The sequence below is a fragment of the Pristiophorus japonicus genome, chromosome 18, assembly GCF_044704955.1.
Source record: "Pristiophorus japonicus isolate sPriJap1 chromosome 18, sPriJap1.hap1, whole genome shotgun sequence".
NCBI classification, from domain to species: Eukaryota; Metazoa; Chordata; class Chondrichthyes; family Pristiophoridae; genus Pristiophorus; species Pristiophorus japonicus.
The window spans coordinates 7,084,421-7,111,408 of record NC_091994.1 but is presented as its reverse complement, the minus strand read 5'-3'; the positions used below and the strand labels follow the sequence as shown (position 1 = coordinate 7,111,408).

Genomic DNA, 26,988 nt, shown 5'->3' with positions numbered 1-26,988 from the left:
AAGGTGGTGGTGAGCCGCCGCCTTGAACCGCTGCAGTCCGTGTGGTGAAGGTGCTCCCACAGTGCTGTTAGGGAGGGAGTTCCAGGATTGTGACCCAGCGACGATGAAGGAACGGCCGATATATTTCCCAGTCAGGATGGTGTGTGACTGGGAGGGGAACGTGGAGGTGGTGGTGTTCCCATGTGCCTGCTGCCCTTGTCCTTCTAGGCGGTAGAGGTCGTGGGTTTGGGAGGTGCTGCCGAAGAAGCCTTGGCGAGTTGCTGCAGTGCATCTTGTAGATGGTGCACACTGCAGCCAGGGGGCGCCGGTGGTGGAGGGAGTGAGTGTTGAAGGTGGTGGATGGGGAGCCGATCAAGCGGCTGCTTTGTCCTGGATGGTGTCGAGCTTCCTGAGTTTTGCTGGAGCTGCAACTCATCCAGGCAAGTGGAGAGTGTTCCATCACACTCCTGACTTGTGCCTTGTAGATGGTGGGCAGGCTTTGGGGAGTCAGGTTGTTTTAATAAAACAGGTAAGTGAACAGAAGTCAGTGCAAAAACAATTTCTATATGTATAATTTATTAAAATTGGTACAAAGGCTGCATGCTGTATTGGAAAGAGCAGTAACAATCTATCCTGGGCTTTGCAATATTACCACGTCTGTAGTTAGCTGTCACGATTCCCTGTGATGCCTGCAGGTGGTGCTATACTGGGATTTCCCATTTGAAGCCGAGCTGTGGCAGGTCACGGAGTCCCCGTCACACCAGCTGGTCCGATTAGTACCAGCAGATGGCACTATAGAGCCCCTCACTCACCCAAACCCACAGCTACCAGCGGGCAAACGCCCCAGCCATTCTGCCCAGCCTCAGCATCCGTGCCAGGAAAGATATCGACTGCAAGTTAGCTTAAGCAAGGAAATCTATCAAGCTCACGCTGCCCGTGCCTCCCTTCGCACTCCCCGCTGCACTCGGAGAGGGAGCTCGCTGCTATTCAAACGTCACAAGAGTGCGAGAGAAGCGCCTCCTTTGTGTCGGCCTCCTGCCAACAAATCGCAGCGTGACGTCCGGTCGGATATTTTGGGAAGGCGGCGATTTGCGGGGCAAAACTGGACCAGCCGTGGCAGGGCAATACCCGGCTGCCCAACACATGCCACAGTCACCGAGCCTTCCGGGAGTAATCAATTACGTGACGCGCGCTGAGACACTTCCAACAACTTGAGAAGGCGATATACAAATGTAAGTGGTGTGAGTTTCGTTACGGATCTGTCTGGTGTCCATCGGGAGGGGCAGTGAGGCAACGACGCAGTGCCCACACGGACCTCAGGCTTGCTCGGTGAGTGATGCTGCTCAGCGAATGGCATCTCGCATCGCCTCGATCTTCTGCAGCAAGTCTGCGAACGTCGGTCGTTGCGAGGGGTTGTGGTTCCAGCAATTCAGCATTATGTTGTACATCTGAACAACATTAAAAAAAAAGCGATAAAGATTATCATCAATAATCCATGCCTTTGTTACCTCTACACTTGACTTTTCCAAAGCACTCCCACATTCTACCCTACGTATGAGGAGGAATTTCTTCTCTCAGAGGGTTGTAAATCTGTGGAATTCGCTGCCTCAGAGAGCTGTGGAGGCTGGGTCATTGAATATATATATAAGACAGAGATAGACAGTTTCTTAACTGATAAGGGATTAAGGGGGGGACAGGGAAGTGGACCTGAGTCCATGATTGGATCAGCCATGGTCGTATTAAATGGCAGAGCAGGCCCGAGGAGCCGTATGGCCTACTGCTGCTCCTATTTCTTATGTTCTTATGTTCTTAACTAGAGGTGATCCTGTTATGTATGGAGAAAGAGTCAGACTGAAGACTGTGAGCTCAAAGTAAAGTGTGACCTTAGACTTTTATTGCAGGTCTCCAGAGTGCCTCTCCAACCTGTGAGGCGTCCTTAAATACCTCTGCGCCCAAGGGATTATGGGATCCCTTGGGACTCCAGGGGATGAGCCCTCTGGTGGCTGTACAGAGTATATACAAGTATACATATATAACGACTCCAAAACTCGGCAGCCCGTGTCCTAACTCGCACCAAGTCCCGCTGACCCATCACCCCCTGTGCTCGCTGACCCGTGTCCTAACTCGCACCGTCCCGCTGACCCATCACCCCCTGTGCTCGCTGACCCGTGTCCTAACTCGCACCGAGTCCCGCTCACCCATCACCCCCTGTGTTCGCTGCCCCGTGTCCTAACTCGCACCGAGTCCCGCTCACCCATCACCCCCTGTGCTCGCTGCCCCGTGTCCTAACTCGCACCGTCCTGCTGACCCATCACCCCCTGTGCTCGCTGACCCGTGTCCTAACTTGCACCGAGTTCCTCTCACCCATCAACCCCTGTGCTCGCTGACCCGTGTCCTAACTCGCACCGCGTCCCGCTCACCCATCATCCCCTGTGCTCGCTGACCCGTGTCCTAACTCGCACCGAGTCCCGCTGACCCATCACCCCCTGTGCTCGCTGACCCGTGTCCTAACTCGCACCGAGTCCCGCTCACCCATCACCCCCTGCGCTCGCTGACCCGTGTCCTAACTCGCACTGAGTCCCGCTCACCCATCACCCCCTGTGCTCGTTGACTTACATTGGCTCCCGGTTAAGCAACGCCTCGATTTCAAAATGATCATCCTTGTTTTGAAATCCCTCCATGGCCCTCGCCCCTCCTGATCTCTGTAATCTCCCCCAGCCCCACAACCCCCCGTGGGTGAGCGTGCGACGCCATGGTTAGTGCTACTCTCTCACCTTTGGGCGGAAAATTGCAGAGTTTGAGGCAGCACCTCCCGCCCGGCGTTAAAATCAGCACTCTGCCCCTGTCACCGCCCCACAACCGGCGGGCCCGGAGTTCGACCGCAACCTGGACACCCCTGGCACCTCCTTACCTCTCTGGGACAGTCCTGTGGTGGTGGGAGGCGCTTGGTTTTCAGGACCTCAAGCATCTGGAAGACAATCTGGCCCTGCTTGTCTGAACCAATCATCTGCAGAAACTCCTTTAAAAAAAAGAAATGGAAAAGGAACGTTACTTTGATTCTCGGCCGTCTCCAAACTTTCCTCCCTTGTTCCCGCGGGCAGCCTTACACGTTACTCCTCTTCACTCAATCTCAACGGGTCGTAATCAAGAGCGCCTCCTAATGCAATGTATTCTCGCCCTGGGCCCTTCTACCGTCCAAAGATTCTTAAACACCAAACTTGGCATAACCCACCCACTACTGGGACTTTCCCCCTTTCCCAGTCTTAGTGCTGTCCTGCACCATAACTTCAACTGGTTTCCTCACTAATCCCAATACAAAGAGATCTTCTTGTGTCTGGACACACTTTCTGTCTGCAAGTCTTTACCTCCTGTTGCCGTGTTTTAGTCACACCTCGGTGTCTGTAATATAGAGCTCCATCTACTGGACTAGTGAGGTAATGCAACTGCTGGTGTAAAGACAATAAAAGGATCATGTGACAAGGTCACCTGACAAGTTCCTGTAGCGCCATCTTGTATGTGTGTGTGTTTGTGATGTCGTGAAGACTATATCGCAGTGTCAACGTTTTCCATTGTAAAATTCCTGTGTCCACATTTCTAATCGAAACTCAGGGGGAGAAATTGGGGTCATTTGAGCCTCCTGTTCGTGCCCATGGAGATAAAGGATTACAGTTACGTGGACAGACTGGAGAAGCTGGGGTTGTTCTCCTTGGTGCAGAGAAGGTTGAGAGGAGATTTGATCGAGGTGTTCAAAATCATGAGGGAGTCTGGACAGAGTAGATAGAGAGTGAAACTGTTCCCATTGGTGGAAGGGTCGAGAACCAGAGGACACGGGTTTAAGGTGATTGGCAGAAGAACCAAAGGCGACACGAGGAAACACCTTTTTACGCAGCGAGTGGTTAGGATCTGGAATGCGCTGCCTAAGAGGGTGGCGGACTCAATCGAGGCTTTGAAAAGAGAGTTGGATAAATACTTGAAGGAGAAAAAAATTGCAGGGATATGGGGAAAGAGCGGGGGGGAGTAGGACTAGCTGGATTGCTCTTTTGAACGACAAGGGGGTCAAGGGTTATGGGGAGCGGACAGGGATGTGGAGTTGAGGCCAAGATCACTTCAGCCATAATCTTATTGAATGGCGGAGCAGGTTCGAGGGGCCAGATGGCCGGCTCCTGCTCCTATTTCTTATGTTCTTCGAAAGAGCCATCGCAGACGCGATGGGCCAAGTGGCCTCCTTCGGTGCTGTAACTATTCTATGATTCTACAAGACAGAGGGATGGAAGGATCGCCACATTTTGACAAACCACAGATTTGTCACGTAAAGCCAAGATCTATCGCTGATCGCGACTGAAGCCCAAGCGTGGCAGCAGCTGGCCACGACCGATGGCTCCGTCTCCTCCTCACCATTGGCGGACTCCTGCTCCGATCGCTGTACGTGAACAACTCGTAAAGCACGACACCGAAGCTCCACACATCCGACTCTCTGGAAAACTTGCTGTCAGTCAGAGATTCCAGAGCATACCTAAACACAAAGGGAGTTCGATAAAAAACAATGCGGTCTGGACGTTCTACACAACGTTGTCAAGTTGGCAGGATTTTTTACAAAATCCTTCACGGGATGTGGGCGTCGCTGGCAAGGCCGGCATTTACTGCCCGTCCCTAATCGCCCCTCGAGAAGGTGGTGGTGAGCCGCCTTCTTGAACCGCTGCAGTCCCGTGTGGTGAAGGTGCTCCCACAGTGCTGTTAGGGAGGGAGTTCCAGGATTGTGACCCAGCGACGGTGAAGGAACGGCCGATATATTTCCAAGTCGGGATGGTGTGTGACTGGGAGGGGGACGTGGAGGTGGTGGTGTTCCCATGCGCCTGCTGCCCTTGTCCTTCTAGGAGATAGAGGCCGTGGGTTTGGGAGGTGCGGTTGGAGAAACCTCACCAGTGCTGGTCAAGAGGTTACCAGCAAAATATACCAGAGTGCGATACTTTTTCAAATTTGATTATTTTAATTTCCTTTCTCAGTAGACGGTGCACACTGCAGCCACGGTGTGCCGGTGGTGGAGGGAGTGAGTGTTTAAGGTGGTGGATGGGGAGCCAATCAAGCGGCTGCTTTGTCCTGGATGGTGTCGAGCTTCCTGAGTGTTGTTGGAGCAGCAACTCATCCAGGCAAGTGGAGAGTATTCTCAGAGGTGTAATAAAGCTACAGGGACCAAAATTGCCCCCTTTTTAAGGCCCGTTACAGCCTCTACAAGCGATGCGCGCCGCCATTTTAATTTAATTGTCGGCAGACTCTGCAGTCGGCCGATAATGGCGGCCGTGGGTTCGGCCAGGCCACCAACAGGCAGCCCGACACCGTCCCTTTGGGTCCCAGACCGCTGGTCCGGCCGAAACCTTCCCTGGTGGTCTGGGGGGGGTGGGGGATGGGGGGAGGGGCGAGGGGCGGGGGGGCGAAACAAGGTTGTTGCCCGGGGGAAGGGATAGCACTTCCCGGGAAATTGCCCCAGAGGTTTGGGGGGGGGCCATGTGTCATTAGCCCCAGGCTAGAGCATGCACAGCGACCCCCGTTCCGACCCCTCACCGCCCCATGGGGGAAATTGGAGGGGGCGTTGCTAGGCGTTAGCGCGGCGTGTCCGCCTCGCGCCGACGCCATAGGTGCCGCGCCGAAGTGCTCAGCGTGGCGCTAAACGACAACGCCCGCCTTCCGCCCTGCTCCCATCCCCCAACACCGCCCTGTGCACCGGCCGAATTTCGATCCATCCTCCGCCCCATCTATTCTGGCGGTAGCTCTCCATTTAATTCGAATTGTCAGCTCCGAGCGGGCACGGAGGGAAATTTCCAGCCCGATAACATTTCGATCTTTCGTTACACAGCAGTCCTCAACAGTCAAACCAAGGAGCAACCATACCCACTGATGGGGGAGACTAGAACTAGGGGGCATAATCCACCCATTTAAAACTGAGATGAGGAGGAATTTCTTCTCTCGGAGGGTTGTAAATCTGTGGAATTTGCTGCCTCAGAGAGCTGGGGAAGTTGGGTCATTGAATATATTTAAGACAGAAATAGACAGTTTCTTAACCGATAAGGGAATAAGGGGTTATGGGGAGCGGGCGGGGAAGTGGAGCTGAGTCCATGATCGGATCAGCCATGATCGTATTAAATGGCGGAGCAGGCTCGAGGGGCCGTATGGCCTACTCCTGCTCCTATTTCTTATGTTCTTAACCCTGTGCAGTAACTCACTGAGTCATCAAGAGGCGCCCTCATTGTCCACGCACAACATCGACTGCTCTTACCAAAAGATGGGGCTCTCCCCGGGCTCCAGCACTTTGTAATAATCCTTGTCTCCAGGCAGAATCTTGGTCAGTCCGAAGTCACCGATTTTCACACAGGTGTCGCTTTCGACCAGGATGTTCCGTGTTGCCAGGTCCCTGTGCACATAGCGTTTGGAGCCAAGGTATTCCATTCCCTTTCAAAAAGGAACAGAAAGAGTTGTCACGTTGGGAGCTGTGCGGATCGGAGCATTTCAACGTTGCTGCCTTCTTAGAGAAAGTTAACCGATCTCCAAAAGCACCTGGGGCAGAATAAGGGTTGCTAACCCTCCCGGATTGCCCTGGTGTTTCCAGGAATTCTCCCGGGCGGACACTGGGAGAAAAGTCATCGGGGCAATAATATAAACTATGTGCTTGAAAAAATAAAGGGGGCAAAGTTGCCCTTTTTATAGCCCCATTAGCAACTCCGGAGGGGGGGCGGTGAAACAAAGTTATCGCCTGGGGGGAAGGGGTCGATAGCACCTCCCGGGAAGTTGCCCCTGGATGTGTGGGGGGAGAGGGGTGGTGTGGTTAGTGCCGCACCTCGCGATTTGTGCCCCGGGCTGGCGCATGCACTGTCGGAGGGGCAGTACTGAGGGAACGCCGCACTGTCGGAGGGCCAGTACTGAGGGAGCGCCGCAGTGTCGGAGGGGCAGTACTGAGGGAGTGCCGCACTGTCGGAGGGGCAGTACTGAGGGAGTGCCGCACTGTCGGAGGGGCAGTACTGAGGGAGAGCCGCACTGTCGGAGGGGCAGTACTGAGGGAGTGCTGCACTGTCGGAGGGGCAGTACTGAGGGAACGCCGCACTGTCGGAGGGCCAGTACTGAGGGAGCGCCGCAGTGTCGGAGGGGCAGTACTGAGGGAGTGCCGCACTGTCGGAGGGGCAGTACTGAGGGAGTGCCGCACTGTCGGAGGGGCAGTACTGAGGGAGAGCCGCACTGTCGGAGGGGCAGTACTGAGGGAGCGCCGTACTGTCGGAGGGCCAGTACTGAGGGAGCGCCGTACTGTCGGAGGGGCAGTACTGAGGGAGAGCCGCACTGTCGGAGAGGCAGTACTGAGGGAGTTCTGCACTGTCGGAGGGGCAGTACTGAGGGAGCGCGCACTGTCGGAGGGGCAGTACTGAGGGAGCGCCGTACTGTCGGAGGGGCAGTGCTGAGGGAGTGCCGCACTGTCGGAGGGGCAGTACTGAGGGAGCGCCGCAGTGTCGGAGGGGCAGTACTGAGGGAGCGCCGTATTGTCGGAGGGGCAGTACTGAGGGAGCGCCGTACTGTCGGAGGGGCAGTACTGAGGGAGTGCCGCACTGTCGGAGGGGCAGTACTGAGGGAGCGCTGCACTGTCGGAGGGGCAGTGCTGAGGGAGTGCTGCACTGTCGGAGGGGCGGTACTGAGGGAGCGCCGCACTGTCGGAGGGGCAGTACTGAGGGAGCGCACGCACTGTCGGAGTGGCAGTACTGAGGGAGCGCTGCACTGTCGGAGGGGCAGCACTGAGGGAGTGCTACACTGTCGGAGAGGCAGTACTGAGGGAGCGCCGCACTGTCGGAGGGCCAGTACTGAGGGAGCGCCGCACTGTCGGAGGGCCAGTACTGAGGGAGCGCCGCAGTGTTGGAGGGGCAGTACTGAGGGAGCGCCGTACTGTCGGAGGGGCAGTACTGAGGGAGCGCCGCACTGTCGGAGGGGCAGTACTGAGGGAGCGCCGTACTGTCGGAGGGGCAGTACTGAGGGAGTGCTCCACTGTCGGAGGGGCAGTACTGAGGGAGCGCACGCACTGTCGGAGTGGCAGTACTGAGGGAGCGCTGCACTGTCGGAGGGGCAGCACTGAGGGAGTGCTACACTGTCGGAGAGGCAGTACTGAGGGAGCGCCGCACTGTCGGAGGGCCAGTACTGAGGGAGCGCCGCACTGTCGGAGGGCCAGTACTGAGGGAGCGCCGCAGTGTCGGAGGGGCAGTACTGAGGGAGCGCCGTACTGTCGGAGGGGCAGTACTGAGGGAGCGCCGCACTGTCGGAGGGGCAGTACTGACGGAGCGCCGCACTGTCGGAGGGGCAGTACTGACGGAGCGCCGCACTGTCGGAGGTGCCATCTTTCGGATGAGACATTAAACCGAGGCCCCGTCTGCTCTCTCAGGTGGACATAAAAGATCATATGGTGCTATTTCAAAGAAGAGCAGGGGAGTTATCCCCGGTGTCTTGGGGCCAATATTTATCCCTCAATCAACATAACAAAAACAGATTATCTGGTCATTATCACATTGCTGTTTGTGGGAGCTTGCTGTGCGCAAATTGGCTGCTGCGTTTCCCACATTACAACAGTGACTACACTCCAAAAGTACTTCATTGGCTGTAAAACGCTTTGAGATGTCCGGTGGTCGTGAAAGGCGCTATATAAATACAAGTCTTTCTTTCTAACGAATAAAGAATTTTGAAAAAAATCTACCAACTGGGAGCAACCGACTGCCTTAAGACTTTTTTTTCAAGATATTAAGGCGAACAGATAGGGTAAATAGAGAGAAGCTATTTCTGCTGTTTGGGGAGTTTAGGACTGAGGGACATTGGGCCGAACTTGGTCAAAGGACCGGCGAGTGACCGGTGGCAAAATAACGACTTACGCCGTCAATCTGGGCGGCAGCGGGCGGAAGCTCCCGATCTCGGCGGCAAACGAGCTTGCCGCCCAAGTCCTGTCGAGGATTGAGTCGGGCCCGGGGGGGGTGGGCGGTGAGGGGGGGGAACAGATAAAAATAAAAATCTTCACCAAAAAAACACCTTCAGGGGCCCCAGCTGTTTACATTGTACATTAATGATTTAGACGAGGGGATTAAATGTAGTATCTCCAAATTTGCGGATGACACTAAGTTGGGTGACAGTGTGAGCTGCGAGGAGGATGCTATGAGACTGCAGAGTGACTTGGATAGGTTAGGTGAGTGGGCAAATGCATGGCAGATGAAGTATAATGTGGATAAATGTGAGGTTATCCACTTTGATGGTAAAAACAGAGAGACAGACTATTATCTGAATGGTGACAGATTAGGAAAAGGGGAGGTGCAAAGAGACCTGGGTGTCATGGTACATCAGTCATTGAAGGTTGGCATGCAGGTACAGCAGGCGGTTAAGAAAGCAAATGGCATGTTGGCCTTCATAGCGAGGGGATTTGAGTACAGGGGCAGGGAGGTGTTGCTACAGTTGTACAGGGCCTTGGTGAGGCCACACCTGGAGTATTGTGTACAGTTTTGGTCTCCTAACCTGAGGAAGGACATTCTTGCTATTGAGGGAGTGCAGCGAAGATTCACCAGACTGATTCCCGGGATGGTGGGACTGACCTATCAAGAAAGACTGGATCAACTGGGCTTGTATTCACTGGAGTTCAGAAGAATGAGAGGTGATCTCATAGAAACGTTTAAAATTCTGACGGGTTTAGACAGGTTAGATGCAGGAAGAATGTTCCCGATGTTGGGGAAGTCCAGAACCAGGAGTCACAGCCTAAGGATAAGGGGTAAGCCATTTAGGACTGAGATGAGGAGAAACTTCTTCACCCAGAGAGTGGTGAACCTGTGGAATTCTCTACCACAGAAAGTTGTTGAGGCCAATTCACTAAATATATTCAAAAAGGAGTTAGATGAAGTCCTTACTACTAGGGGGATCAAGGGGTATGGCGAGAAAGCAGGAATGGGGTACTGAAGTTGCATGTTCAGCCATGAACTCATTGAATGGCGGTGCAGGCTCGAAGGGCCGAATGGCCTACTCCTGCACCTATTTTCTATGTTTCTACATACAGATAAATCGGTGGGAAAAAAAAATTAAGAGAAGTTCACTGACCTTTTTTTTGCAGGTCTTCTCACTTACCGTCGGGGTTAGACCTGCCTCCACGCGGCGGCCCTTCCCCCGCTGCCGCCGACTCCCGCCGCACCAATATGGCAGCTTGACGGACGGGAGGCCACTTACGCGACTTGCCCATCAGCGGGCGTCAGCGGGCGGGTTCCCGGCGGTACTCCCCTCCCGCCAGCGGGAGACCAAGAGGAATCTGACACCGTGGGGAGACCGCCCAAAACACTCGGCGGCAGCCGGCGGTAAGGCCACCAATTTCAGCCCCTATGGCCAAAAATTAGAGCTGGGCCTTTCTGGAGTGAAGTTAGGAAACACTTCTACATGCAAAAGGCAATTGATGGTATGTCAACTCAAATCATTTCTGTTATGTATGTAAACCTGTAATTACCACGTCTAACTATCAGGGGGCTTATCCCCTGGAGTCCGAAGGGATCCCACAATCCCTTGGGAGCACCTGTATAAAAGGAGGCCTCATAGACTGGAGAGGCACTCTGAGATCTGGAGTAAAGGACTACGATCACTGGATACTTTGAGCTTTCAGTATCTAGTCTGACTCTTTATCCAAGACATAACAATTTATATAGCGCCTTTCACGACCACCGGACATCCCAAAGCTCTTTACAGCCAATGAAGTATTTTTCAAGTGTAGTCACTGTTGTAACGTGGGAAACACGGCAGCCAACTTGGGCACAGCAAGCTCCCACAAACAGCAACGTGATAATGACCAGATAATCTGTTGTTTTTCGTGATGTTGATTGAGGGATATATATTGGCACAGGACACCGGGGATAACTCCCCTGCTCTTCTTCAAAATAGTGACATGGGATCTTTTACGTCCGCTTGAGAGAGCAGACGGGGCCTCGGTTTATCGTCTCATCCGAAAGATGGCACCCCCGACAGTGCAGCACTCCCTCAGTACTGCACTGGGGGCGTCAGCCTGGATTTTTGTGCCTGGAGTGGGACTTGAACCCGCACCCTTCTGACTCGGAGGCGATTGCGCTGCCCACTGTATCACGCAGTGTAATGAACGGCCACGCCATGCAAGTCCAACCCTCTGGCCTTTGGCCTCCTTACCTTACATATTTGTGAGGCGTACAGCAGGAGCTTTTTGTGATCCAGCCTGTGCTTGTTCTTTTGCAGGTAATCGCGCAGACTTCCATATGGCAGGTACTCCATGATCAGTCTCAGGTTCCTGCGCCCTGTGGGAATAAAACAACAGTTATTTCTGACACAAGAGGTGTTACATGGGCGTGTCGCACTGCTGAATCACTCAACGCGTAGAAATGAGAACACAGATTTTCATCTTTATTGGAGAATTATCACTGAGGAATCCTTCCCTCACCTCTATTTTCGAAACCCTCCCTGCTTGTAATCTTTCTCTTGTCTTTTTCTACTTTCTATCGATGCAACTGCAATCCTCTCCCATTCTTCCTCGAATACCATCCCACACGCTCTTGCTTCACACTCAACCCTCGCTGTGTTGAAATCAAGACTTATTGAACCATCACCTTCTCATGGGGTCTCCAAACTGTGGGACTTCTGATGCCCATCAGCCTTTGCTTCCCTCTACAGCCTTCAGAATTTTTTTTTCAAGATGTAATATCGAAAGTTCCGGCCTGGCCGGGTGCGTATAGAGTGCGCACGGACCCAGCGAGGCCTCGCAGAAGCTGGTCCTCGGGGCGTGATGTGCACGCGCCAAAAACCGGCTTTTCCACTTTGTCCAGATTTCTCCGTACTGATCCTCCGCACTCCTGGGAGAACATCCGTGCGGGAGAGATTGGGCTATTTGGGTAATGTCCTTCAAACTCTTACGCCTGGTAAAAGCAGGCACATAGCTTACTTTTGCCAGTGTAGGAGTTTTAAAAATGAAACGTAGTCATACATTTTTATGTTAAAAAAAACTCTGTCCATTAAGGTAAGATAATTTTAAACCTTATTAAAACACACTAAAAATATCAAAAACATTTTTTTTTTCTAAAACATTTAATTAACTTTAATTTCAATTAATTTTAAATATGTGAGTTGTTTTTTTTTCCATTTATTATGCTGTGTTTCGATGCTTTAGGAGGTTTTTCTCATTGATACTAATGGGATCTCGAACAAACGGAGTTCCCATTATTATCAATGAGAGTACTGCCCAGTGATTGGTGGCCCAGGCCCACGTGCCTCCAGCATTTCCCTACGGACGGGGAAGTCACCTCCCCACACGCTGCACATCGAACCAAGGCCTCCGACCGCAATCGCAGGCACCTCCGGGACTGCCAGTTCCTTTGGCAACATTTTTCCAGGTCGGAGGCATTCGTCTGAAGGCAGCCTCCGACTAGAATTTCCCCCCAATAAGAGGAACAGATGGAGGGAGACTATTCTCCGCTGGTTGGGGAGTCTCGGACTGGGGGCATAGTCTAAACATTAGAGCCAGACCTTTCAGGAGTGACATTAGGAAACACGTCTACACACAAAGGGTGGTGGATGTTTGGAACTCTCTTCCGCAAACGGCAATTGATGCGAGATCAATTGTTAATTTTAAATCTGAGATTAATAGATTTATGTTCACCCAAGGTATTAAGGGATAGGAGGCAAAGGCGGGTATATGGAGTTAGATCGCAGATTAGCCATGATTTCACTGAATGGCGGAACAGGCTCGAGGGGCTGAATGGCCTCCTCCTGTTCCTATGGTAATAGGGTCGAGGGGCTGAATGGCCTCCTCCTGTTCCTATGGTAACAGGGTCGAGGGGCTGAATGGCCTCCTCCTGTTCCTATGACTTATAATACTAAAGACTGGCATTATTTAGCCAAACTGAGATGAGGAGGAATTTCTTCTCAGAGGGTTGTAAATCTGTGGAATTTGCTGCCTCAGAGAGCTGTGGAAGTTGGGACATTGAATAAATTTAAGACAGAAATAGACAGTTTCTGAAACGATAAGGGAATAAGGGGTTATGGAGAGTGGGCAGGGAAGTGGACCTGAGTCCATGATCGGATCAGCCATGATCGTATTAAATGGCGGAGCAGGCTCGAGGGGCCGTATGACCTACTCCTGCTCCTATTTCTTATGTTCTTATGTAACACTGCGATCAAATAGGCCTGCGGCAAAATGGATTTATGCCTTGCTGCATTTTTCGACCTGTGTTTCTGTGCTGTTAGAATCAGCATGTGAAGGGTTAAATCGGCATTGCTCCAGGTAAGGGAAATACATCATTTTAACTTCAGATATCCGGAGAGACTGGAGAAGCTGGAATTGTTCTCCTTAAGAGCAGAGAAGGCTACGGGGAGATTTGATGGCGATGTTTAAAATTCTGAAGCATTTTGATAGAGTAGGCAGGGAGAAACTGTTCCCGGGGGCAGGGGTGGTCGGTTACAAGAGGGTACAGACGTAAGATAATTGACAAAAGAACCAGAGGGGGGTTGAGGAGAAACTTTTACGCAGCGAGTGTTGTGATCTGGAACATGCTGCCTGAAAGAGCAGCGGAAGATGTCATGTATCTTACATTATTATATATAACTGTATCCTAACATGCTATACATGACTGTAATAAGATATGACCTGTAACCACCAGCATACCTTACCACCAGGGGTGCACTTGCAAGAGACAGGTATATAAGGACAGGTCTCAGGCAAGTGCAGCATTCCAGAGCTGTGAAATAAAAGGGGCAGGTCAAGAGTGACCTTAACTTCACTACATGCCTCGTGTGAATCTGTACTGAGGGGACAGGACTTTACAGTGGCGACGATTGCAGAATCCACAGAATGGCGAACAACGGATCAGATGAAAAGTACAATGCGGGAGACAATTAGGAGGACTTTATAGAAAGGCTCCAGCAAAGTTTTGTAACCAAAGACTAGTTAGGTGACGATAAGGCAGACAAGAGAAGAGCCCATCTCTTGACCAGCTGTGGCTCGAAAACATACGCTTTAATGAAGGATCTGTTGGCACCCGAGAAACCAGCAAGCAAGTCGTTTGAAGAATTGAGCACACTGGTAAGAGACCACCTGAAGCCAGCGAGCAGCCTACACATGGCCAGACACAGGTTCTACAACTACAGACGCTGTGTGGGCCAGAGCATACCCGACTTCGTGGCGAAACTTCGGAGGTTGGCTAGTTTATGTGAATTCTCTGATGAACTGAGGAGAGAAATGCTGAGAGACTTTTTCATTGAAGGAATAGGCCACGCAGGCATATTCTGAAAGCTCATAGAGACCAAGAACCTGACCTTAGAGGCAGCAGCACTGGTTGCACAGACATTCTTGGTAGGGGAAGAAGAAACGAGGTTGATTTACAATGCAGGTACGACAACTAACGAAATATCGGAACAAGAAGTTCACAGCACTAAACAAGCTGCTACCCCCACACACAGACAAAACCGGCAGAACAGGCTCTCGACAGCAGGCAGAAGCCATCAAGGGCCACAGGAACGGCCGTTCACACCTCATCAACCCACAATGCGAGCAATCAACTACAAACTGAGAGAAGCTCAAGAGAGATCAGCCAGACGCAGCTCATTCTTTGGGAACACTTTGAACAATGGAACAGGTCTGTGCTGGAGGTGTGGGGGTGGGCACTCGGCAAGGGGATGTCGATTTCAGCAGGCTGTTTGCAGAAATTGTGAATATACAGGGCATTTGGCCCGCATGTGCAAAAAAACGGCAGTTCGGCTGGTATACGAATCGGATGGGTCGGAAAGCGGACCAGAAGAGGGGACAGTACCCGGGACACCGATGTACAGCAGGTCAACACGATCAATGGCCGCTGCTCCTACGACAGGACGCCTCCTATAATGATGAGGGTCCTACTCAACGGGATATCTGTCAACATGGAGCTGGATACGGGAGCGAGTCAATCTCTCATGGGCGCTCAACAATTTGAACTGTGGCCGCATAAAAGAGACAGACCATAACTCACAAGGGTCGACACCACACTAAGGACCTATACCAAAGAAATCGTACCAGTCCTCGGCAGCGCCATGCTCTCTGTCACACACAAAGGGACAGTGAACCGACTTCCCCTGTGGATTGTCCCTGGAGACCCCCCAGCACTGCTGGGGAGAAGCTGGCTGGCAAAACTAAACTGGAAATGGGATGATGTCCATGCCATGTCATTAAAGGAACGGACCTCCTGCTCAACAGTTATAAAGTGATTTGAACATCTCTTTCAGCCAGGTGTGGGCACATTCAAAGGGGCCAAAGTCAAAATCTACATCACACAGGATGCTAGACCGGTCCATCACAAGGCCAGAGCTGTACCCAATGTGATGAGGGAAAAGATTGAACACGAACTAGACAGGCTTCTGCGGGAAGTCATTATATCATTTGTGGAATTTAGCGACTGGGCAAGTCCCATCATCCCAGTCATGAAGCCTGATGGATCCGTACGAATCTGTGGGGATTACAAATCTACCATAAACAGAGTCTCCCTACAGGACCAGTACCCGCTGCCCAGAGCGGAGAACTTATTTGCCACATTGGCTGGAGGTAAACTTTTCTCAAAATTAGACCTCACATCTGCGTATATGACGCAAGAATTGACCGAGGAATCCAAGCTACTCACCACCATCAACACACATCGAGGCCTTTTCATGTATAATCGATGCCCATTCGGCATCAGGTCGGCAGCTGCCATATTCCAGCGCAACATGGAGAGTCTGCTCAAGTCCATACCGGGGACAATTGTATTTCAAGACGACATACTTATCACGGGCAGGGACACCGACTCCCATCTCCGTAATTTGGAGGAAATACTAAAGCAGTTGGATCGGGTAGGCCTACGAGTCAAGAAATCCAAGTGCCTGTTTCTTGCACCCGAGGTTGAATTTTGGGCAGAAGGATTGCCGCTGATGGAATCCGTCCAACAGAGTCCAAAACAGAAGCAATTCGCCTGGCACCCAGGCCCCGGAATGTCTCAGAACTGCGCGCCTTTCTCGGGCTACTCAATTACTTTGGGAACTTTATGCAGAACTTAAGCACACTGCTGGAGCCTCTCCACGTGCTACTCAGGAAGGGGTGCGATTGGTTTTGGGGGGACGCCCAGGAACGCGCCTTCAATAAGGCACGCAACCTTCTGTGTTCCAACAGTGTTTTGACTTTCTTTGACCCAGGTAAAAAGCTAGTTCTCACATGCGATGCGTCAGCGTATGGGGTCGGGTGCGTTTTGCAACATGTCAATAGTGCGGGTAAATTACAACCAATAGCTTATGCCTCCAGGTCACTTTCGCGGGCGGAGTGCGGGTACGGAATGGTAGAGAAGGAGGCGCTCCCGTGCGTGTACGGTGTCAAAAAGATGCACCAATACCTTTTCGGGGCCAAGTTCGCGTTAGAAACCGACCACAAGCCCCTCACGTCCCTCCTATCCGAGAGCAAGGCAATAAATGCCAACGCCTCGGCGCGAGTTCAACGGTGGGCACTCATGCTGGCGTCCTACAACTACACAATAAGGCACAGACCAGGCACAGACAACTGTGCCAACGCGCTCAGCAGGCTACCCCTGGCGACCACGGAAGGGTCTGATGAACAGGACTGTGAGATAGTCAAGGCAATCAATGCCTTTGAGTCCACAGGTTCGCCCATGACGGCTCGCCAAATCAGAGCTTGGATGGCCAGCGACCCCACGTTATCCTTAGTAAAAGGATGTGTCCTAACCGGTGACTGGGCAGAGGCTCGCAATGCCTGCCCCGAGGAATTAAAACCCTTTCACAGGCGCATGCATGAGCTATCACAACAAGCAGACTGCCTGATGTGGGGCAGCCGAGTAGTCATGCCTCTGCGAGGCAGAGAGCCATTTGTCCGGGAGCTCCACCGCGAGCACCCGGGGATCGTTCTCATGAAGGCCATAGCCAGATCCCACGTCTGGTGGCCTGGTATTGACGCGGACTTGGAGCTCTGCGTCCGAAGGTGCACCATTTGTGCCCAACTCAGCAATGCCCCCAGGGAGGCTCCATTGAGCCCCTGGCCCTGGCCTACCAAACCGTGGTCGCGGGTGCACGTAGACTATGCGGGCCCATTCATGGGCAAAATGTTCCTTGTAGTTGTAGATGCATTTTCAAAGTGGATCGAATGCACCATTTTAAACTCGAGCACAACCTCCACCACTGTGGAGAGCCTCGCAACAATGTTTGCAACGCACAGAATCCCTGACATATTGGTCAGTGACAATGGTCCCTGCTTCACCAGTGCAGAATTCCAAGACTTTACAATTGACCACGGCATAAATCACATCAAGACGGCACCGTTCAAGCCGGCCTCCAACGGCCAGGCAGAGAGAGCAGTGCAAATCATTAAACAAGGCATGCTTAAAATCCAAGGTCCCACGCTGCAGGGTCGCCTGTCGCGACTGCTGCTGGCATACAGATCTCATCCGCACTCACTGACTGGGATCCCCCCCCGCACAGCTGTTGATGAAAAGGACTTCAAAAACAAGGCTCTCATTAATCCTCCCAGACATGCACGAAATCGTTGAGGCAAAGCGCCGTAAGCTGACTGAGTACCATGACAGAAATTCGAGGGGGAGATGGAATGGGATAGGGGACAAAGCGTTTGTACTAAACTATGGCAGGGGTCCCAAATGGCTTGCAGGGACAGTAACGGGCAAGGAAGGAAACAGGCTACTGGTAGTACAAATGGACAATAGCAAAACCTGCCGGAGGCATGTAGACAAGTCAAAAGCAGATTTCCCAACAACACTGCGGAACCAGAGGCAGACTACAATGTGGAACTCGCACCACACCTGGTGGACAGACAGAGGGAACAACCTGAGGAAAGGGCAATCCCAACAGACAGCCCAGGCGAGTCAACAACAATCACACCAATCGAAACAGACAGGCGAGATACCAGCAACCACACCCAAAGAAAAACAGACACCAAGGCAAACAACTGAACCACAACTCAGACGCTCCACGTGAGAGCGTAGACCACCTGAGAGACTGAACCTATAAAGACAATAAGACCTTGGGGGAGGGTGATGTCATGTATCTTACATTATTATATATAACTGTATCCTAACATGCTATACATGACTGTAATAAGATATGACCTGTAACCACCAGCATACCTTACCACCAGGGGTGCACTTGCAAGAGACAGGTATATAAGGACAGGTCTCAGGCAAGTGCAGCATTCCAGAGCTGTGAAATAAAGGTGCAGGTCCAGAGTGACCTTGACTTCACTACATGCCTCGTGTGAATCTGTACTGAGGGGACAGGACTTTACAAGGGGAATGAGGAGAAACTTTTACGCAGCGAGTGTTGTGATCCACAACGTGCTGCCTGAAAGGGCAGCAGAAGCAGAACCAATAGTAACTTTCAAAAGGGGAATTGGAGATATTTTGAAGGGGAAATATTTTCAGGGCTCTGGGAAAAGAGCTTTTCCACCTGTAATGTATGCACCTGTGAGTATGCTCACTGGTTTGTGGAGCTGTTGTCCTTGTGCGGAGAGGAGCGGGCCGGTCGGAAGGCCTCCTCATAGGACTGCTCCTGGGCATGGCCAAGGGAGCCATTAACCGGTCCAGGCAACGGGCGGTCGAGGGGGTCGTTCAGCCCGACTGCCTGCCTCTCTTCCGTGTGTACATCCGAGCCATGGCGTCCCTGGAGATGGAGCAAGCGGTGTCCACCGGTACGCACGCGGCCTTCCGTGAGAGGTGGGCGCCGGAGGGACTGGAGTGCATCTTCACCCCCTGGCAACCAAATTTTAATGTGATTGTTTTTTTATTAATTTGTCACTTCTGGTGTCCCTTTAATAAAGGGGCTCTGGTATTATCGTTACTTTAAAACAGTTGTAGAGCTGTTGCATTGTGAGTGGCTTAGCCAGTCACATGATGTTCGCAAGACTCAATAAAACCCCAGCCAGTTGGGTCTAGGTCATCCTCGATGAGGTATGCAGTTGTGAGCCTAGTGGATGAACCGGTAATGTGTAGTGTGATTGTTAAACCTTTGTTAATAAACCAACTAGTTCTTAATAGTAATGTGTTACTCTGAATTCTTAAGCAAAGAACCCTTGAAGCAAACCCATTACACCAGCCTGGAGTATGGAACTTGGCTGTTCCATCTCAATTCTGCACTCAACACAATTGCAGGCATGGAACTCCCAGTTCCAAAAAGCACTTCTTAACGAATAAAGGAAAGAAAGAATTGGATAAACATTCCCACTCACCGACACTGTAGCAGACGCCTTTGTATTTCACAATGTATTCACTGTGCAGGTTCTTGACGACCGCAATCTCTCGCTCAAAGTCCCGAAGGTGCTCGGTTGTGCTGTGCTGCAACTTTTTCACGGCTACCAGGTCTCCCGTGTTGTCTCCGAGTGGATCGTAGCGGCACAGCTCCACGCTGCCAAAGTTTCCCTGTCAGTGGAGGAACATGAGAGACTGAGATAGCTGGGCCTGTGCGTACAGGGGTCGCTGACCGTGCAGGGTTGCACCGGGGTCTCCAGGAATTAACGACTAATCCCCGGGACAGTGCTGCGAGCATCGGGAGCAGCAGCCCAGGTGGTTACGTCTCTGGGCCAGTAACCCAGAGGCCGGGACTGACGATCCGGAGACATGGGCCCAGGAATCCCGGAAGGCCGCTTCCCGCGGGCGATCGGGTAAAAAAGTTTTAAAAATAATGCGCACTTACCTTATCCCGCTGCGACCCACGCGAGTTCCCGGTCCTGAGGCCTCCACTGACTGCGCGTCGCAGCGCGTGCACAGCGGGACGTGCGCAGGGCGGGAGCTGCAGTCACATGGCTCTGGGCAGCCAATCAGGTAAAGCATGTTCTCATTCATAATAATGGCCAATCCGTAAGTTGGAGTTCCCAGTGTTATGACTGAGAAACACCCCCCGAAACACACAAAACATTAATAAAAAATAGAAAAAATACACCACATAGTTTTATTAATTTAAATTAAAGTTATTTATATATTTTAAAAATATATACTTTTCCAATTTAAAAAAAAATTAATTATGGTTTAAAATAAACTTACCGTAGTGAGGAGGGATTTTAACTATAAAATGTGTTTTTATAATTTTATTTTACTATGTTTTTGTGTGTTTTAAAACTCTTACGCCTGTAACAGTAAGCTATGCGCCTGGTTTTAGCAGGCGCAAGAGTTTTGAGGACATTTGCTGGGCAGGATACGGGTAAATCCCGCAATCTTGCCCGTGCGAATGTCCTCGCTCCCGATATGTGAAGGATCTGTCTAGCTCCAGCTCAACAGATCGGAAAAGCTGGTTTTCAGCCAATGCCTATTGTGCGCTGAAAACCGGCTTTGGCGATGCCTTCCCGGGTCCGTAGACACTCCGTACAGAACTGGGGAGGCCGAGATTTCTGGGCCGTGAGTTCAAATCCCACCATGGCAGCTGGGGAATTTAAATTCAGTTAATAAATAAATCTGGAATAAAAAGTTAATATCAGTAACGGTGACCATGAAACAACTGGATTGTTGCAAAAACCCATCTGGTCCATTTATGCCCTTTAGGGAAGGAAATCTGCTGCCCTTACCCGGTCTGGCCTATATGTGACTCCAGACCCACAGCAATGTGGTTCACTCTTAACTGCCCTCGGTAATGGTGGCTCACCAGCTCCTCCTTGAGGGGCAATTAGGGACGGGCAATAAATGCTGGCCTTGCCAGCGACGCCCACATCTGTGAAGAATAAATTTTTTTAAAACACCTGGGAGGAAAAACCCAAGGGGAACATAAAAAAGATGTGTCAGAGGTGCTGTTTGTCGGATGAGACGTGAAACCGAGTCTGGCACCTCAGGTGGATGTGAAAGATTCCACGGCATTATTGCAAGAAGGTGCCTTTAGACCAACACGTGTCTCTGAACCAACATCATTAAAGCGAGTGATCTGGTCATTTATCTCACGGCTGTTTGTGGGATCTTGCTGTGCGCACACATTGGCTGCCACCATATTTCAGCAGTGACTAGACTTCCAAAACACTTCATTGGCTGTAAAGCTCTTTGGAACATCCTGAGGACGTGAAAGGCGCTATATAAATGAGTTGAGTTCAGCTACACCAGGAATTTGAAAGGTGACCTTCATGCTCACATCTAACGACAATACAGGGTAGGGAATTTAGGACTGAGATGAGGATAAATGTCTTCACTCAGAGGATGGTGAACCTGTGGAATTTACAGAAGGCTGTGGAGTCCAAGTCATCGAATATATTTAAGAAGGAGATAGATAGATTTCTAGATACAAAAGGCATCAAGGGGTATGGGGAGAAAGCGGGAATATGGTGCTGAGATAGAGGATCAGCCATGATCATATTGAATGGCAGTGCAGACTTGAAGGGCTGAATGGCCTACTACTGCTCCTATTTTCTATGTTTCTACGTAACCCTCTCCTTCAGTGTCAGCCATGGCTCAGTGGGTAGCACTCCCATCTCTCAGTCAGAAGCTTCAAGCCCTGCTCCAGATATCTAAGCATAAAAATCTAGGCTGACACTCCAATGCAGTGTTGAAGGAGTGCCGCACTGTCGGAGGTGCCGTCTTTCGGATGAGACGTTAAACTGAGGTCCTGTCTGCCCTCTCAGGTGGGCGTAAAAGATCCCATGGCACTATTTCAAAGATGATCAGGGGAGTTATCCCCGGTGTCTTGCCCATTATTTATCCCTCAATCAATAGCACTAAAACCGGTTATCGGGCCATTATCACATTTCTGTTTGTGGGAGCTTGCTGTGCGCAAGCTGCCTGCCGCGTTTCCTACATTACAACAGTGACTATATTGCATTGTCTGTAAAGTGCTTTGGGAATGATGGTGGTTGTGAAAGCTGCTATAGAAATGCAAGTCTTCATTTCTTTCTTTGAGTACAATATTAATACTACCTTGCCCAATATCGAGATGAATTTAAGGTGCCTCTCTTCAAAGAAACTGGGATCATCCTGTTTCCTGATGTCGACAAAGTGCCAGAAGGCATCTGTATTCGGGAGCTCGCCAGGGGACAGGTCACACAGCCGTTCATAATCTGCAACACGACAGTGATTGGATTAGCAACTGGGTGATTGATGCAGGGCCAGACACCGACCTTTCACCTTTAGGGCCTTGTTCGATTCCAACCCAAACTAATGTGATGCAAATCTTCTTTGTCTGCGGAGGGTATTGTGAAATACGGTTTATCTCTCAACCCTGTTTCAGAACAGTGTAAAACTGCCTCTAATTTGGCACCAAATAGTTCTAACTTGTCAATCTCATTCAGGCCACAGAGGGCACTCTTCAGAGATTGGGTTGCGACACATTGATGGGGACAGTGTAGCTTTACTCTGTATCTAATCCCGTGCTGTACCTGCCCTGGGAGTGTTTGATGGGACAGTGTATAGGGAGCTTTACTCTGTATCTAACCCGTGCTGTACCTGCCCTGGGAGTGTTTGATGGGACAGTGTAGAGGGAGCTTTACTCTGTATCTAATCCTGTGCTGTACCTGCCCTGGGAGTGTTTGATGGGGACAGTGTAGAGGGAGCTTTACTCTGTATCTAACCCCCTGTACCTGCCCTGGGAGTGTTTGATGGGACAGTGTAGAGGGAGCTTTACTCTGTATCTAACCCCGTGCTGTACCTGCCCTGGGAGTGTTTGATGGGGACAGTGTAGAGGGAGCTTTACTCTGTATCTAACCCCCTGTACCTGCCCTGGGAGTGTTTGATGGGACAGTGTATAGGGAGCTTTACTCTGTATCTAACCCCGTGCTGTACCTGCGGGTGGTGAGGATTGGTGGATCGGCGGGTGGCGAGGATCGGAGAATCGGCAGGTGGCGAGAAGCGCCAACAGCGAGGTCTAAAATCCGGCAAAATCCGAAAACCGATACGATCTTGGCCCCGAGGTTGGCGGATTTCAGACGTTTCACCCGTATCCCCAAATGTTTTTTCTACGAGGCCCCGACTATCTGATAGCCCTCCAGCAGCGGGACTGCAGCGACTTGCAGAAGCTGCTCACCTGACGTGTTGAGCCTGTTGAGCTCTCTGATGATGGCCCTGAAGGAGGGCCGCAGGTGGGGCTGGTAGTTCATGCAGTGGTTGATGAGGTTGGCTAGTTCTGTCCACCTGGGAGCAGGGAGCTGAAGGCGGTCTTCATAAAACTCGAGCTTCTGAATCACAAATGAGACATAAAAAAAGAGCGGAGATGTTTGAAATATAGAAAACACAATTACATAAGAACATAAGAAATAGGAGCAGGAGTTGGACATTCGGCCCTCGAGCCTGTTCCGCCATTTAATGAGATCATGGCTGATCTTCTACCTCAACTCTACTTTCCTGCACTGTCCCCATATCCCTGGATTCCCTTAATATCCAAAAATCTTTCGACCTCTGTCTTGAATATACTCAAAGACTGAGCCTCCATACCCTCTGGGCCAGAGAATTCCAAAGATTCACAGCCCTCTGAGTGAAGAAGTTTCTCCTCATCGCAGTCCTAAATGGCCGACCCCTTATTCTGAGACTGTGACCCCTGGTTCTAGACTCCCCAGCCAGAGGAAACATCTACCCTGTCAAGCCCTGTAAGAATGTTGTGTGTTTCAATGAGATCATCTCTCATTCTTCTAAACTCTAGGGAATATAGGCCTAGTCTCCTCAATCTCTCCTCATAGGACAATCCCCCCATCCCAGGAATCAGTCTGGTGAACCTTTGTTGCACTCCCTCGATGGCAAGTGTATCCTTCCTTAGGTAAGGAGATCAAAACTGTACACTGTATAATATACAGCTATATAAGGTATTGGTGAGACCACACCTGGAATACTGCGTGCAGGTTTGGTTTCCATATTTACGAAAGGATATACTTGCTTTGGAGACAGTTCAGAGAAGGTGCACTAGGTTGATTCCGGAGATGAGGGGGTTGACTTATGAGGAAAGGTTGAGTAGGTTGGGCCTCTACTCAGTGGAATTCAGAAGAATGAGAGGTGATCTTATCGAAATGTATAAGATTATGAGGGGGCTTGACAAGGTGGATGCAGAGAGGATGTTTCCACTGATGGGGGAGACTAGAACTAGGGGGCATGATCTTAGAATAACGGGCTGTCCATTTAAAACTGAGCTGAGAAAAAATTTCTTCTCTTAGAGGGTTGTAAATCTGTGGAATTCGTTGCCTCAGAGAGCTGTAGAAGCTGGGACATTGAATAAATTTGAAACAGAAATAGTCAGTTTCTTAACAGATAAGGGAATAAGGAGTTATGGGGAGTGGGCAGGGAAGTGGAGCTGAGTCCACGATCAGTTCAGCCATGATTTTATTAAATGGCGGAGCAGGCTCGAGGGGCCGTATGGCCTACTCCTGCTCCTATTTCTTATGTTCTTATGTTTGTTCTTACAATACTCCAGGTGCCGTCTCACCAGGGCCCTATATAATTGCAGTGAGACGTCTATTCTCTATAATATATACAGGGGCTGCTATTCTCTATAATATACACAGGGGCTGCTATTCTCTATAATATACACAGGGGCTGCTATTCTCTACAATATACACAGGGACTGCTATTCTCTATAATATACACAGGGGGCGCTATTCTCTATAATATACACAGCGGCTGCTATTCTCTATAATATACACAGGGGCTGCTATTCTCTATAATATACACAGGGACTGCTATTCTCTATAATATACACAGGAACTGCTATTCTCTATAATATACACGGGGACTGCTAATCTCTATAATATACACAGGGGCTGCTATTCTCTATAATATACACGGGGACTGCTAATCTCTATAATATACAGAGGGGCTGCTATTCTCTATAATATACACAGCGGCTGCTATTCTCTATAATATACACAGGGGCTGCTATTCTCTATAATATACACAGGAGCTGCTATTCTCTATAATATACACAGGGGCTGCTATTCTCTATAATATACACAGGAGCTGCTATTCTCTATAATATACACAGGGGCTGCTATTCTCTATAATATACACCGGGACTGCTATTCTCTATAATGTACACAGGGGCTGCTATTCTCTATAATATACACAGGGGCTGCTATTCTCGAAATATGATGAGTTTTTATTGTGGGGTTTTCTGGTATTTAGAAGTCGGACAATTTCAGTTGTTGAACTCCCCCGGTGTTGCCCCCTGCCGTTCTTCGCTGGTGACTAATTGTGGAACAAGAATGGCTGAGGATGTTGAGGAGCTGGACGCGGACTCTCCTTACCCGCGTGGGCTCCATGCTGCTGAGCGGGAGGTCTCCTCCGCTGAATATCTCCCACAACGTTGTCCCAAAGCTCCACTTGTCTGATTCGAGAGCCAGGTGTTCTGGTTGGTCAATGCACTCGGGAGCCACCCAGGGAATCCGGTCAACTCGCACTGCAAAGCAAACCCAGTTATATGTCAGCCTCGTTGTTAGTCGCTAGGTATTTCCAAACCCGCGACCCCCACCACCTAGAAGGACAAGGGCAGAAGGCGCATGGGAACACCACCACCTCCACCTTCCCCTCCAAGTCACACTCCATCCTGACTTGGACAGAAATCGGTTGTTCCTTCATCGTCGCTGGGTCAAGATCCTGGAACTCTTCTGGAGGTTAGAAGAATGAGGGGTGATCTCATTGAAACATGCAAAATTCTTACAGGGCTTGACAGGATAGATGTTTCCCCCGGGCTGAGGAGTCTAGAACCAGGGGTCACAGCCTCAGGATAAGGGGTCGGCCATTTAGGACTGAGATGTGGAGAAACTTCTTCACTCAAGAGGGTGGTGAATCTTTGGAATTCTCTGCCTCAGAGGGCGGGGGAGGCTCAGTCTTTGAGCATATTCAAGACAGAGATCGATAGATTTTTGGATATTAAGGGATATGGGGACAGTGCAGGAGAGTTGAGTTCGATGATCATCCATGATCTCATTGAATGGGGGAGCAGGTTCAAGGGGCCGAATGGCCAGCTCCTGCTCCTAATTCTTATGTTCACTCTCTCCCTAACAGCACTGTGGAAGCACCTTCACCACACGGACTGCAGCGGTTCAAGAAGGCAGCTCACCACCACCTTCTCGAGGGGCAATTAGGGATGGACAATAAATGCCGGCCTTGCCAGCGATGCCCTCATCCCAGTCGTGATGTTTCTTCTGAAAGGGCATCGTTGCACACCTGTCATATTGACTGGGTGGAAAAAGTCTTGCCATTATTACACGATGGGCCTCCTTCTGTTTCGTAATTTTTCCATGATTTTATGAATATTCTTGCCCCCAGCATTTCCCAGCTTGATGGACAGTCCCTCTCCCCCACCCCGTACTGAAGGGCTCCCTCAGCACTGCAGTGTCAGCCTAGATCTTTGTGCTCAAGACTCTGGAATGGGCCTTGAACCCACAACCTTCTGACCCACAGGCGAGGGTGCTGCCCAGAGAGCCATGGCTGACATGGGAGGGGGAGGATCCAGCTGTCAAGTTCCACGCAGGAACCAACGTCATAGGTAGAACTAGGAATGCGGTTCTGCTGAGAGAGTTTGAGGAACTCCCCAACAGAAACCGACCTATTCACTGGGGTAAAGTTCGCGTCAATCTCTCCCGCCCTCTCACCTTCGACCGGCACGATTGTGACGCTGACCCCGGGGTCGCTCAGCTTGATGAAGGGAGGGCTTCCGACCATTGCGTCTCCCTCCCGCGTCAGCAGGACGTTCTTTGCGCAGACGTTGCCGTGGACAATGTGCTTGTCCTCCTGCAGAGCAGAAAGCCTCAGGTTAAGGGGGGGGGGGATCGGCAGCAAGGGGTAGGAGCTGAACCTAAAAACAGCAAATGCTGGAAACACTCAGCAGGTCGAGCAGCATCTGTGGCGAGAGAAACAGAGTTAACGTTTCGGGTCTGTGACCCTTTGTCAGAACGGGAAAAGTTTGAGATGACAGCACCTCATCTTTCGTTTAGGCACTTTACAGTCTTCTGGATTCGCCATCGAGCTCAACACTTTCAGACCATAAACTCTGCCCATATTTTTTTCCCCTTTACTCAACTTTTTCCCTCCATCCCACGGCAGCTGCCGA

The 26,988-nt window shown here is 50.9% G+C and overlaps 1 protein-coding gene across 6 annotated transcripts in view; it reads right to left on the bottom strand.

Moving 5' to 3' along the window:
* Positions 1–538: 538 nt before the first annotated feature.
* The window catches only part of LOC139228531 (tyrosine-protein kinase JAK2-like), a 112,078-nt gene continuing 85,628 nt past the window's right edge, over positions 539–26,988 (bottom strand). For all 6 annotated transcript variants that reach the window (XM_070859611.1, XM_070859610.1, XM_070859613.1 and 3 more), the window contains 10 exons: positions 26,531–26,669; positions 25,181–25,332; positions 22,978–23,128; positions 21,876–22,015; positions 19,217–19,406; positions 11,155–11,279; positions 6,251–6,423; positions 4,375–4,492; positions 2,891–2,998; positions 539–1,427 (listed from right to left, as the gene is read on the bottom strand). In XM_070859611.1, coding sequence (XP_070715712.1) covers positions 1,323–1,427; positions 2,891–2,998; positions 4,375–4,492; positions 6,251–6,423; positions 11,155–11,279; positions 19,217–19,406; positions 21,876–22,015; positions 22,978–23,128; positions 25,181–25,332; positions 26,531–26,669 — 1,401 coding nt within the window. In that variant the 3' untranslated portion in view covers positions 539–1,322. The remainder of the gene's footprint in view (positions 1,428–2,890; positions 2,999–4,374; positions 4,493–6,250; positions 6,424–11,154; positions 11,280–19,216; positions 19,407–21,875; positions 22,016–22,977; positions 23,129–25,180; positions 25,333–26,530; positions 26,670–26,988) is intronic.